Here is a 13,348-nt window from a genome sequence, read left to right as displayed (position 1 = left end):
CCTCAGTCACGCTCAGGGTAGGGCCGATTGGGGGGTTGGAGTTTCGCCCCCTGTCACACTCAAGGCAGGGTCGATGGGGAGGTTGCGGCGCCACCCCCTATCACGCACAGAGCAGGGCGGATCAGGGGGTTATGGCGCCACCCCTGTCACATACAGAGCCAGCCGATCAGGGGGTTGGGGCGCTGCCCCCTGTCACGCACAGAGCAGGGCCCATCAGGGGGTTGGGGAGCTCCCCCCTGTCATACACAGAGCAGGGCGGATCAGGAGGTTGCGATGCCACCCTCAGTCATGCTCTGGGTAGGGCCAATTGGGGGGGTTGGGGCGCCGCCCCCTGTCACACTCAAAGCAGGGTCGATGGGGAGGTTGCGGCGCCACCCCCTATTACGCACAGAGCAGGGTAGATCAGGGGGTTGGGGCACTCCCCCCTGTCACACTCAGGGCAGGGCCGATGGGGAGGTTGCGGCTCCACCCCGTCACACACAGAGCGGGCCCATGGGGTGTCATACCCTGTCACACACAGAGCAGGGCCGATCAGGGGGTTGTGGAGCTCCCCTCTATCAGGCACAGAGCAGGGCTGATCAGGGGGTTGGGGCGCCTTCCCCTGTCATGAACAGAGCAGGGCAGATAGGGAGGTTGTGGCCCCGCCCCCTGCCACACACAGAGCCACAGGGCGATCAGGGGTTTTGGGCGCTGCCCCCTCTCACGCTGCTCCAGGGGCCAGGAGGCCTTGCGGCTCCACTGATCCCGGTGCCAGGAGGCTTCTCGGCTCCGCTGATCCTGGTGCTGGGAGGCATATTACCCGTTTACTATATAGGATAGAGGCCTGGTGCACGGGTGGGTGTCAGCTGGTTTGCCCTGAAGGGTGTCCCAGATCAGGGTGGGGGTCCCGCTTGGGTGCCTGGCCAGCCTGGGTGAAGGGATGATGGCTGTTTGCAGCTGGTCACACCCCCTTCAGGGTGAGGGTCCCCACTGGGTACCTGGCCAGCCTGGGTGAGGGGCTGAAGGCCGTTTTCAGGCTGGCGGGTGACTGTAGCTCCAACCTCTCCTTTTTTTCTTTTTTTTAATTTTATTCTGGGATTTATTTATCTTCTATGGCTGTCACTGGAGCTGAGAGCCGGCTTTAGCTTTGAGGCTCGGCTCCAGCTCTGAGACCTCGGCTGCTGAAAGCGGGTTTCTGGGCTTTGTTTACCTTCTGTATTTGAAACTTTGTTGCGACTCCAGCTCTGAGATCCCGGCTGGCTGAAAGCAGGTATCTGGGTTTTTTTTAGCTTCTATAATTGTAACATTGTTTCTTAGAGAGCAGCTCAGAGCTGGGCTGCGGCAGGCGGGGAACCTTGGCTTCCTCCTTCACTGGAGCAAGCAAGCCTGTTCGCTTCAGCTGCCTGGCTGCCGGCCGCTATCTTGGTTGGCAGTTAATTTGCATATCTTGCTGATTAGCCAATGGGAAGGGTAGCGAAGTTACGGTTAATTACCATGTTTCTCTATTATTAGATAGGATGGCATTAATATGTAATGAGATTTATCTATGGTATATATAACTGTGATTGGATGCTCATATACATTTTTTGCCATGTAGAATTTTAAATGTTAATATTGTCAAACTTAATGGTTTTCTATGATTACTTCTGGAAATTGCTTCATATATTCTTTTCATTTCTAGGCTGTGAAAGGATACTTTTCATGTTTTCTCTTAATGTTTGTAAGGCTTCATTTTAACATTTACATCTTTAACCCACTTGGAATTTATTTTGGTCTGCAGTTGAGTTGTGGGTCAAATATCTGCTTCCACATGACTGACCTTGAGACTCAGCATGTTTTTGATGTCAAAGTGTTCTTCAGAGTGAAAGGGATTTCATTCCACTTATTACATCAGTATTTTCGTTAACTTTTCATAAATTTTTATCGTTATTTTAAATGAGTTTTTTTTCTTCCATTATTTTCATAAAGGAAAAAACTAAATCCTTTATGAGTAAACATATAAAAAGTCTGTAATTTTTGTCGTGGTGGTGTCTTTATCAGTCTTTGGAATTAGGGTAATGCTTACCTAATAGAATAGGGGTGGGAAATGTTCCATTCTCTTGTGACTTTTAGAAGAGTTTGAGAAGAATTCATTTCAGTTCTTTTTTAAAATGTTTGTCAGAATTCTCCAGGGAAGCCACTGGTCCTGGACTTTTCTTTGTCGCAAGGTTTGTGATGACTGATTTAACCTCTATTTACCAGTCTGTTGATCTTTTCTGTTTAGTGTGGAGTTGATTTAGTGGTTCCTCTATTTTAAGGAATTTGTCTATTTCTTTTATGTTACCTCAGTTTTTGGTGTATAATTGTTCATAGTATTTAATTAGTTTTTTTGGGAGAGTGGGGCAGTGTCCTGTATTTGCCCCTTTTTTTGTTTCTCTGTTCTTTGTATCTTTTGTTTTTCTTAGTTTATCTAAAAGGTTTGTAAATTTCTTTCAAATGATCAACTTTTGGTTTAATTGATTTTAGTTTTTATTCTCTATCTCCACTTTAATCTTTATTATTCCCTTTCTTCTGCTGGCTCTGGATCTAGTTTTTTCTTTTTTTCTATTTCAGGTATACATTAGGTTATTGATTTGAGATCTTTTAAAAAATAGGTATTTATAATGATAAATTTTATTTTGATCACTGATTGCTCTGTATCCCATCACTTTTGTTATTTTGTGGTTTAGCTTTCATTTATTAAGTATTTTTAAGTTTCCCTAGTGAGTTCTTCTTTGAGTTAAGTAGTTTAATAATCTGTATTTGTGAATTTTCCAGCTTTCCTTCTATTACTCATTTCTAGTTTCATTTTCTTATAATTGAAAAAGATACTCTGTGTTTTCAATCTTTATAAATTTGTTGAGACTTTTTTTGGTGGCCTAACGTACGATCTGTCCTGGAGAATCTTTTATGTGAAATTGAGAAGACTATTTATTCTGCTATTGTTGAGTGGAGTACTCTATGTCTGTTAGCTCTAGTTGTTTTACAATGTTATTAAAATCCTGTATTTAATTATTGAAATTTTGTCTGGATGTTCTATCCATTATTGAAAGTGGTTATTTAATAACCACTAGCTGTTATTCTACTCTTTGTCAGTGTTTACTTAGTATATTTTGGGATTCTGGTATTTGGTGCATATATGTTTATAATTATATCTTATTTTTAGAAAATCTTTATTGTTGAGGGTATTACAGATATCCCTCTTTTATCCACCCGTTGTTCCTCTCCAGCTCATTCCTACTCCTCCCCAGGCCTTTACCACCCTATTGTCTGTGTCCATAGATAACACACACACACACACACACACACACACACACACACACACCACACACCACAAACAAACACACAAGTTCTTTGATTAATCTCTTTCTGCCCTCCTCCACCCTTCCCTCTGATATTCGTCAGTCTATTCCATGTTTCTATGCCTCTGGTTCTATTTTATTCATCAGTTTATTTTGTTCCTTAGATTCCTTGTTCATTTATTTTGATTTTTAGACTCAATTGTATTTATTGCCATTTTATTGTTCATGTTTTTAATTTTTTTCTCTTCTCCTCTGTCTCCCTCTTTTCCTTTTTGTCCTCCTCCTCTCCTCCTCCTCCCTTTTCCCCTTCTCTTCCTCTTCTCCTTTCTCCTCCTCCTCCTTTTCTTCTTCATCCTCCCTCTTCTCCTCCTCCCTCTCCTCCTTCTTCTTCTCCTCATTCTCCTCCTCCTCCTCTTCTCTCCTCTCCTTCCAGCACCCCCATGATGCGAATGTTAGTATGTTTTAATTTGTCCCAGAGACTCCTTAAACTATCTTCATATTTTTGGATTCTTTTTTCTTTTTGCTCTTCTGATTGGTTGTTTTTTGCTTCCTCAATTTCAAATCGTTGATTTGATTCTCGGAATCCTCTAATCTACTGCTAAATCCCTGTAAGTTATTCTTTATTTCTTTTAGTGTATGTTAGAGTGTTGGCCCGAGCGCCAAAGGGTCGGGTTCACTTCCCAGTCAAGGTTGGATCCCCAGCCCTGGTGGGGGCTTGTTCTGGAGACAACCAAATGATGTGTCTCTCTCACATTGATGTTTCTCCCCCCTACCCCCCACTTTCTCTAAAAAATCAGTGGAAAATATATCCTCAGGTGAGGATTAACAACAATAGCAAACGCCCCTCCCCAAAACTGTTCCTATATAGCCGAATCCTCTTTTATGTCATAATAAATTACATTTTAATTACAAGTTAAAATTTAAGCATTGTATGCCTATTAGAGATTTACCATTATTTTTGTGTATTTGTCTTTAAAATCATGTAGGAAATAAAAAGTGGTCTTACAAACCAAAAATATAATAATACTGCTTTTTTTATTTGCCCATGTAGTTATTTATATATAGATCTTTATTCTTTCCAGTTACTGTATAGTTTCCTTTAATTTCAGCATAAATCTTTGGCTCTCTAGTATTTCTTGTAGGGTAGGTCTAGTGGTAAGAATTCCCTCACCTTTTACTTGGGTATGTCTTTTTTTTCCTTCATGTTTGAATAATAGTTTTGCTGGATTTATATTCTTATGTGAATGTTGTTTTCTTTCAGCATTTCACATAATGTTGTGTCACTGCCTTTTGGCCTCCATGGTTCCTAGTGAGAAATTGGTGGGAAATATTACTGAGAATTCCTGGTATCTGCTGCTGTCAAGATTGTCTTCCAACAGTTTGATTATAATGTCTCTTGTGTGTCTCTTTTGAATTTATTCTACTTGTAACTGTGATTTTTAGTTTTGTAGATTTGTGTTATCAAATTTTTGAACTTTTTAGCCATTATTTCTACAAATAATCTTTCTGCCCTGTTCTACTTTTCTTTTGGGCCTTTCATTATGCATATGTCTATCCCACAGGTCCCTTAGGCTTTGTTCACTTTTCTTCATTCTTTTTTTAGTTTTTGCAGATATCCTCTTTTATCCCCCATTGTTCCCCTCCAACTCGTTCCTACTCTGCCCAAGGCCTTCACCACCCTATTGTCTGTGTCCATAGATAATGCATATATACCAGTATATGCACATACGTTCTTTGGTTAATCTCTTCCTGCCCTCATTCTCTATCATTGTAATTTTGGCCTTGTTACTGCTAGTTGTTGGTGAAAGACCTGACTCTCAATTCTCATCTTGAGAGGTAGGATTTGAGTGGTAGCGACCTTACCACTTCCTCATGGGTAGAAGTTCATGCTACTTACTTGGCTTTTTCTGCCATCAATTTGGCTGGGTGCTGGAGCATCACATTGAAGCCGGCTAAGTTACAAGTCTAGGCCTCCACTTGGCCTTTGCTGGTGTGGGTGTGTTAATGCCACATTTTTTTCCTGTGGTGTTTGTATAGAGTAGAAGGTCTATTGTCTAAAAGTTTTCTGTCTTCATATGCTGTCATTTCAATTGTACTTCTCCATTTCTTTTGCTGGTTTCAGGATCATTTTTGTCTTAATTTTTAAATTTTATTTTTGTTAATTCTCACCAAGGATATTTTTCCCATTGCTTTTCAGAGAGACTGAAATAGAAGGGGACAGAAAGGGGAGAGAAACATCGATGTGAGAGAGACACATCTACTGGTTATCTCCTGCATGTGCCTCCACCAGAGGTCAGGGTGCAAACTCACATCTCAGGCACATGCTCTTGACTGGGAATCGAACCTGTGACTCTTTGGTGCTTGGGCTGGCACTCTAACCACTGAGACACATTGGCCAGGGATGTCTTTTTTTTTATTCAATTTTTAATTTTATTCAGTTTTTTTTTAGAAATTTAACTGTGATTTGTTTTGGTTTATCCCTTCTAGGGTTTGCTTCATTTCTTCTGTTTGTGGGTTACTGTTTTTTGTCTAATTTGCAACATTTTCACCTTGCTGAAGTAATGTTTGTCGTAATTCTCCATTGTGAAGTTCCTCTGCTTTCCGTTTCCATGTTGTACTCTTTGGAATGAAGTCAGTCTCTCCTTTAGTGCGGAGTATACAGATACCTGGGATTTTTCTGCATAGGAAATTTATTTCTTCTACATTTATTAATTTATTCAATCATTTATTAATATTAGTAGGAACTCATGGATATTTATTTTATTTATTTTAAATATACTTTTATTGAGAGAGAATCATTGATCAGCTGCCTCCTGCACCTCCCTACTGCGGGTGGAGCCCGAAACCCAGGCATGTGCCCTTGACCAGAATCGAACCTGAGACCCTTCAGTCCTCAGGCCAACACTCCATCCACTGAGCCAAACCAGCTAGGGCCATGGATATTTATTTTATACTTTGGGTTATAATTTAGTTTAATTTGTTATATAATTTTCTAGCTTTGGCCATTGAGAGCACTTTCACTTGGCTCCTGTGTTCTTTTTGACATACCTAAGTATTGATATTTTTTAATTGATTTCAAAGAGGAAGGTAGAGGGAGAGAGAGAGATAGAAACATCAATGATGAGAGAGAATCTATTGATTGGCTGCCTTCTGCATGATTGGGGATTGAGCCTGCAATCTGGGTATATGCCCTGACCAGGAATCTAACCATGGCCTCCCGGTTCATAGGTCGATACTCAACCACTGAGCACCACGTTTGGGCAGTATTGATATTTTTAAGAATATGTTTTTACTGATTTTAGAGAGAGAGAGAGGAAGAGAGAAGGAGAGAGAAATAAACATTAGTGTGCTGCCTCCTTTATGGCCCCCTATTGGGGATTGAGCCTGCAATATGGGAATGTGCCTTGACTGGAAATCAAGCCAGCAACCTCTTGGTGCATGGGACGATGCTTAACCAACTGAGCCACACCAGCAAGGGCCTGATTTTGTTTTAAATTTCTATTACAGGTTTTTTTTTCTTTTCAATTTTAGAATTTCCATTTGGTTTTTCTTCTATCTTCTTTTTTTTAAGTAAGAATCTTTATTTATTAAGTGGCTTTTGTTTCTTGCAATTTTATCATGTCTGCCTGTTTGTCAGTTCATTCTAACATTGCTGTACTTTCAGTGTTAGCATCTATTGATTGTCTCTTTCCATTTACAGTGTTGTTTTCCTGGGTTTTGGTAGGATAAGTGAGTTTTTAAATTGCAGCCTAGACATTTGGGGTATTATTATACTGTGGTTCGTAATTAAACCTCTGTTTTAGCTGTATTTCTTTGACACTGCTCTGCCAGGGGGAGGAATGTGCCACCTCATTATTGCCAAGTGGAGGTAGAATTCAGGCTCTCCATTTGATCTCTGTTGACACCAATGGAGGGGGGAGGATATTCTTGTTATGTTGGGTGGGTGTAGGAGTATCTTCTTGCTGCTCCCCACAGAGCCTCCACTGACTCCAAATTGTTCCACTCTAGTGGACATAAAAAATATTCTTCATTTTTTCATTAAATAAAATAAAAGTTATATTAAAATATTGTTTCATCTTTGATTTTTAAAATATTATTTTCATTTGTTTTTTATAATTCCCATACTAAATGTTAATAACTTACAAGTAAATAAATAGGGATCCATGCATATGTTGTTACTGATAAAGGAGCACCATCCAGATATATTTGGAGACCACTACCCAAGACACTCTAATGCAGTGGTTCTCAACCTTCTGGCCCTTTAAATACAGTTCCTCATGTTGTGACCCAACCATAAAATTATTTTTGTTGCTACTTCATAACTGTAATGTTGCTACTGTTATGAATCATAATGTAAATATCTGATATGCAGGATAGTCTTAGGCGACCCCTGTGAAAGGGTCGTTCGACTGCCAAAGGGGTCTCGACCCACAGGTTGAGAACCAGTGATCTAGATGCTGGCACTGGAGACTGTATGAAATGCTTAACACTTTTCAGTTATTTTCATTTTCTTCAGAGTATCTTGACTTTCTGCAGAGACTAAGGATGTAAATTCATATGTGCTGGAAGTGTCATATGTGTTTTAAAATGAATTCCCCAAACAATCCATTTGCAGACGATGAAAATTGTAATTGCATAACTTCCAAATCACTTAATTTAGAATACATTGAGATATCATTATAAGAATAATGAGATCTTGTCATGTAAGAGAAATAAGTGATGTTTTGCAAGGTCTGCTTATATCAGGTCAAATTTAAGACTGTATTTTTAATTCCTTATGCCATTATTATATTGTTTTATAATTAAGTGATTTTTTTCTATAGGGTAATTAAAATTAATAATTCTTGTTTAAGTTGGGCAGTGGCACTGGGGCTACAACAGATAGGCATTTTTAAAAGTTGGAATGAGTTTGTAAGTCACAGAACAGGTAATTAAGAATAAACTTTTACAGCTTGTTTATTTACTTTTCCACCTAGTAGCCTTTCTTTATATGTTTTTATAAAGTGTTTGAAAATCTCTTTTTAGGTAGGTAGCCATCCAAGCTTTCTGAAGGAGGTTCGAGATCACATGCAAGACTCTTTCTTGATGCAGCCTGAGGTGAGTAGGAATGTTAAGGCCTGACAATTTCATGCTACTGTTACTGTTGTTACGGTATATCTGAACAGCCTGTGATTTCTTGAGTGCTGGCACACTTCGGACATATTGAGCTTCAGTTTTTGACCACCTCAAGGAAGTGAGTATCACAGTAAACTATGTCACGAGAACTTTTTATTTCCCAGTGCACATAAAAATAATGTTTTTATTATTTTTTAGAATAATAAATAGACTGCACTGTAGTCTATTAAGTATACAATAGCATTATGTCTAAAAAAATGTACATGCCTTAATTAAATTATTTATTGCTAAAAAATGCTAACCATCATCTGAGCCTTCAGTGATCCTTTTGCTGGTGGAGGGTCTTCAATTTGTAAAAAACTCAGTATCTGAATCACAATAAAACAAGATATGCCTGTATGTTAAAATTTATTCACTTAAAATATATCAGATGATTGTTTTCTTATTTTATCTCTATGACATACACAACCTTTCTTATTTCATTAAATTTTACATGTATTTTTTGTTTGATAAGATCATTTGCTTTTAGGTATTTATGTTGCTATTATCAAATATACTTTTTTAATGCACAGTACCTTGTCCACAATAGGAATTTATTTATAGGATATCAAAGCCCGTCTCTTTAGTGCATGCTTGAAAGGTAAATAAAACCCTTTTAAAAACATAATTTTGAAATCTATATTCCCATTTATCCAGATGAATAAATTAGCACATGAATAATAAATGCATACAAGTAGATATAATTTTAACTGTAGTACGATGATCAAAATAATGAATTTTAATTTGATAAAACACTGCTATCTCATTAATCTATAGACCTTATTCAAATTTTGTCTATTAATGTCCCTTATAGCAAATGGAAAAAAAAAGATTACTTGTCTGGGATCCATGTAATCCAGGGTTATAGGCTATTTCATCAAATTCTTTTTTTTTTGGTCTTTTTCCTCCTCTATTCCTTTGAGACCCCAATCCCAGATATATTAGACTTTCTGCTATTGTCTTATAATCACTATGGTTCTTTTTCCTTCATTTTGGAGAGTTTCTATTATTGTATCTTTGATTTTACTGATCTTTAATCAAACGTAACCAAATAAAATACTGTGTATTTTTTATCTCAGATCTTGTATTTGTCATCTATAGAAGTTCCATCTGGATATTTTTTATATCTTCTATTCCTTGCCTCATCATATTCATGTTTTTCTATACTGATTTCTCAACTATGTCGGCATATTTATAATAGCTCCTTTAATATCTTTGCATACTATTTGCATTTGTCATTTCTAGATCTGTTTCTACAGCTTGACTTTATTTCTGTATAACATTATATTATGTTTTGTGCAATTTTTAAAAGCCATTGTTTCATATCTTCTGTCTAGTTTCCTAGTTGTTAATGGTGGGAGGTTACATCTAGTCTCTGTTACTCCATCATGGCTGTGGATGGAAGTCCTATCTGCTTTAATCTGGAACAGTTCTCCAGTCTTTCATGACTTTGACATTTTTACATACTACAGGATGCTTTGTAGAGTGCTCCTCAATTTGGGCTTTTCTGATATTTTCTAAGGAATATATTGAGGTCATGTATTTTTTGACATCATAAGTGATATTGTATCCATTTTAGTGCATCACACCAGGAGGCACTTGATGTCTGTCTGTTGACTTGGCTCATTTAGCTAAGGAGGTGTGGGTCGAATTTATCTGGGATACCATTGCTGTTCTTCCCTCTGTTTATTAATTTTTTTGATGTATATATTATAGTCTATAAATACTCTGTTGCTCAATAGACGTTACACCCTCTATTTTTAGCATCCATTGTCAAATAGAAAAATTTTTAAAAATTACAACTAGTATATGAGAGTTGAAAGAAAAGTTATAAACTCTACAATAATGAAGAAAAGTAAAACATGATAGTTAATCAATTTTCTAGATGCTTTTTTCCTCTGTGTGAACATCTTCAACATAAAGAGATACTATTAGAGTTTATTGAATAACGAAAGTACATATAAATTTTACTTTAATTTATCTTTTAATCTTCATTTAGTGTAAAAATTTGTGCAATATCATGTCATGTTAAAGTTTTATCACCACTCTAATCAGGGTTCTTCACTATTTTGTGCTTTTGACTCCTTTAGTAATATGGATAGACCATTTATCAGTAAAATGCATAAAATAGAATATTACGACTAGAATTGATTAATCAAATAGTTATTGAAACATTTCTAAATATTTTCAAATGAGATACATACTTTATTAATGCACTAATAAAATATGGTAATAACTACAGTGTTTTTTGAAGTAATGTTGAACATCTGTCTATATATATAAACGCCTAAGTGACTGTACTGGCACAACTGGTCGACCAGTCTTATGATGTGCACTGACCACCAGGGGACAGACGCTCAATGCAGGAGCTGCCCCCTGGTGGTCAGTGCACTCCCACAGCCAACCTCCTGCGGCTGTCAACCATCCATGGTCCCTGCCAACCTCCCGCAGTCCCTCCCCCTCTCCCTCCCCCTGGCCAGCAGGCCCTGATAGGCCCGCCACCCACTCACTGTGGTGGCGCCCACTCACTGTGGTGGCAGTGCAGCAGCGAGGGAAGGAGGGAGGGGGTAGGAGGGGAACTGCGCAGTGGCAGGGCACCGACGGTGGCATCGGCGTCTGGCATTTGTTCCTTCTGTGCCTGGCCTGGTGACCTTCGCCTTCTCTCCCAACCCCGCCAGGGCCTTCAGGCCCTGGGCTGGGACGGGGAACTGGGGGTGGGTGGTGGCAGACGTGGTCCCTTTACCCGGGTCGGGGGGGGGGCTGAGGGTCAGCTGCCAACTCCTGCGATCCCTTCCCTTCCCCTGGCCAGGCCCAAGAACCCCACCTGTGCATGAATTCGTGCACTGGGCCTCTAGTAATAATATATTGAGCTAACTGCCAGTATAATGGAAAAAGCTGGGGATTTTTATTTTTGATGAAGTTAAAATAGTTCAGTTAAAACTATTGTAGTTTGTTGCCTCCAATTAGAATGAAGGAGAATGCCACATTGCAGTAGATGTTATTGAATGTAAAGATAATACATTTTTTCCATGTAACACTATGGAGCAAAGTTAAGTTGTAGTTGAATGTGGTTAGGAAGTAGGTTCTGTTCTGGATATATCTTGGTGCCGATTTCCTAGGTTAGATTTATAGCAACAAGTACGTGAAACCTTTATCTCTTGAGCATCTACCCATGTTGTCTACTTGCTTGGTCAAAATGTTCTAAATGAAATGTATTACTTACATGTAAAAGAAAAATCGGGAAATTTTAAAATCTTGTGATGGTTGTTAATTTTGATATTAATGTGGAATTGGTTAAAATTAAAATGTAAGGCACATTTTCTCAGTAGTCTGAAAGTGAGCCAATTTGCTATAAACTCCCATTATATTTACCTTACTGATAACTTGTTTCAATCAATTCTACCTCCTTCTTTCTCCCTAAGTAGGTTTCTTTTCCCCCTTGCCTAAATGGGGGAATATATTACTTGTGAATTTGTTCTATTTAATTTCATTCATTTAAATTACATAATGCATATTTATAGGACACATAAAATTCAAATATTGCTATTTTGATTTTTTTTTGTTGTTAATCCTCACCTGAGGATATTTTTCCAACAAATTTTAGAGAGAGTAGAAGGAAAGGGGAGAGACAGAGAAACACATTGATTTGGTTGCCTCCCGCCCGAGCTCCGACCAGTGCCAGGGATGGAGCTTGCAACCCACAGGCTCTTGCAAACCCAAGACCCTTCAGTCTACAGGCTCTACCCACTTAGCTAAACCGGCTCAGGCTATTACATATCAAGCAGAGAAAACATGGCATAAACCTTTATTTCTTTTTTTGCTGATGTTCTTCCATTAAATGGGACCTTCTGTTTTTGAAGTAGTAGAGGTAGTTATGAAAGTAGCTTTGTTGAAATATTTTCAATATTAATGATTCTGTCTTTCTGATAGTACCTTTTCAAATAAAAGTATTTGTCAGTGTGGACCACTTGCTTATTAGCTTCTTGTTTACTTCACCCAGTTCGACTGATATACTTTTTATTTCGTTACGTCTTCAAACTTACTAATTAATTAACTATTCTACCAATAAAATCATTGTCAACTCGAAGAGTGTTTCTAATGAAGTTAAAAAAATTTAATCCAAAATTAGATTAGACAGTTGGACTTCATTTATTGAATAATATATTGGTAAAGGAATTCCTCACAGGTGCTGCTACATGGAAGTCTTATGCACACATCTACTGGGAGTGATCCTGAGATACAATGGCAGGTGTCCTGATGTTTTTAGTATTCTTAATTTGTACTGTGATATCAGATTTTAAACATTCTTTTATTTTCCATTTTTGATTTGTTTTCTTTGATTCCCCCCACCCTCAATATAACATTTAAATTATTATATAGGTCTCAAGAAAACATGTTGCCTTTCAAACACTGGGAGAGCTAATAATTAGATTTAATAGGTTATTTCTTTCTTGTTACTATTATTTTCTTATTGATAAGTCTTTCTGGAGCATATGAGAAATTGAAGAATGAGTTGATTTCCACTTTGAAAAGTAAAATTTAGGGCTTCCTTTAAGAGATATTTGAGTAATGGGAAATAGGCAGCAAAAATTATATTTTATGGTACCAGAACAAATATAACATACCTTCTCGGCACATCAAGAGTTCTCTTTTCTCATACCTGTTCTATTTATTGTATGCTGAGGAAGTATTTTTTGTTTCTTTTTTTGGCTGGTGATGTTTTTACTTGTTTTTTTGTTATTGTTTTTTACCTCCAAATTATTTATTGTCTAAAATATTTTTGTGCTTGTGAAATTTATCCATTTTATTTTATTTTTGGCCTGATTGTCGTGTTTCCTGACATTTGTAGGTTTTTTTTGTTTTTTTTTTAATCCTCACCCAAGGATATGTTTTTT

The 13,348-nt window shown here is 38.0% G+C and overlaps 1 protein-coding gene across 21 annotated transcripts in view; it reads left to right on the top strand.

Moving 5' to 3' along the window:
• ZMYM2 (zinc finger MYM-type containing 2) overlaps positions 1–13,348 on the top strand; it is a 150,278-nt gene that overhangs the window by 79,540 nt on the left and 57,390 nt on the right. For all 21 annotated transcript variants that reach the window (XR_002828421.1, XR_002828418.1, XR_002828417.1 and 18 more), the window contains one exon: positions 8,325–8,396. Coding sequence is in view for 13 of the 21 variants with exons in the window: in XM_014452884.2 (XP_014308370.1) it covers positions 8,325–8,396 (72 nt within the window). In the remaining 8 variants the exon portion in view is untranslated. The remainder of the gene's footprint in view (positions 1–8,324; positions 8,397–13,348) is intronic.

The sequence above is a fragment of the Myotis lucifugus genome, unplaced genomic scaffold, assembly GCF_000147115.1.
Source record: "Myotis lucifugus unplaced genomic scaffold, Myoluc2.0 scaffold_19, whole genome shotgun sequence".
NCBI classification, from domain to species: Eukaryota; Metazoa; Chordata; class Mammalia; order Chiroptera; family Vespertilionidae; genus Myotis; species Myotis lucifugus.
This window is presented reverse-complemented; position numbering and strand designations above follow the sequence as displayed.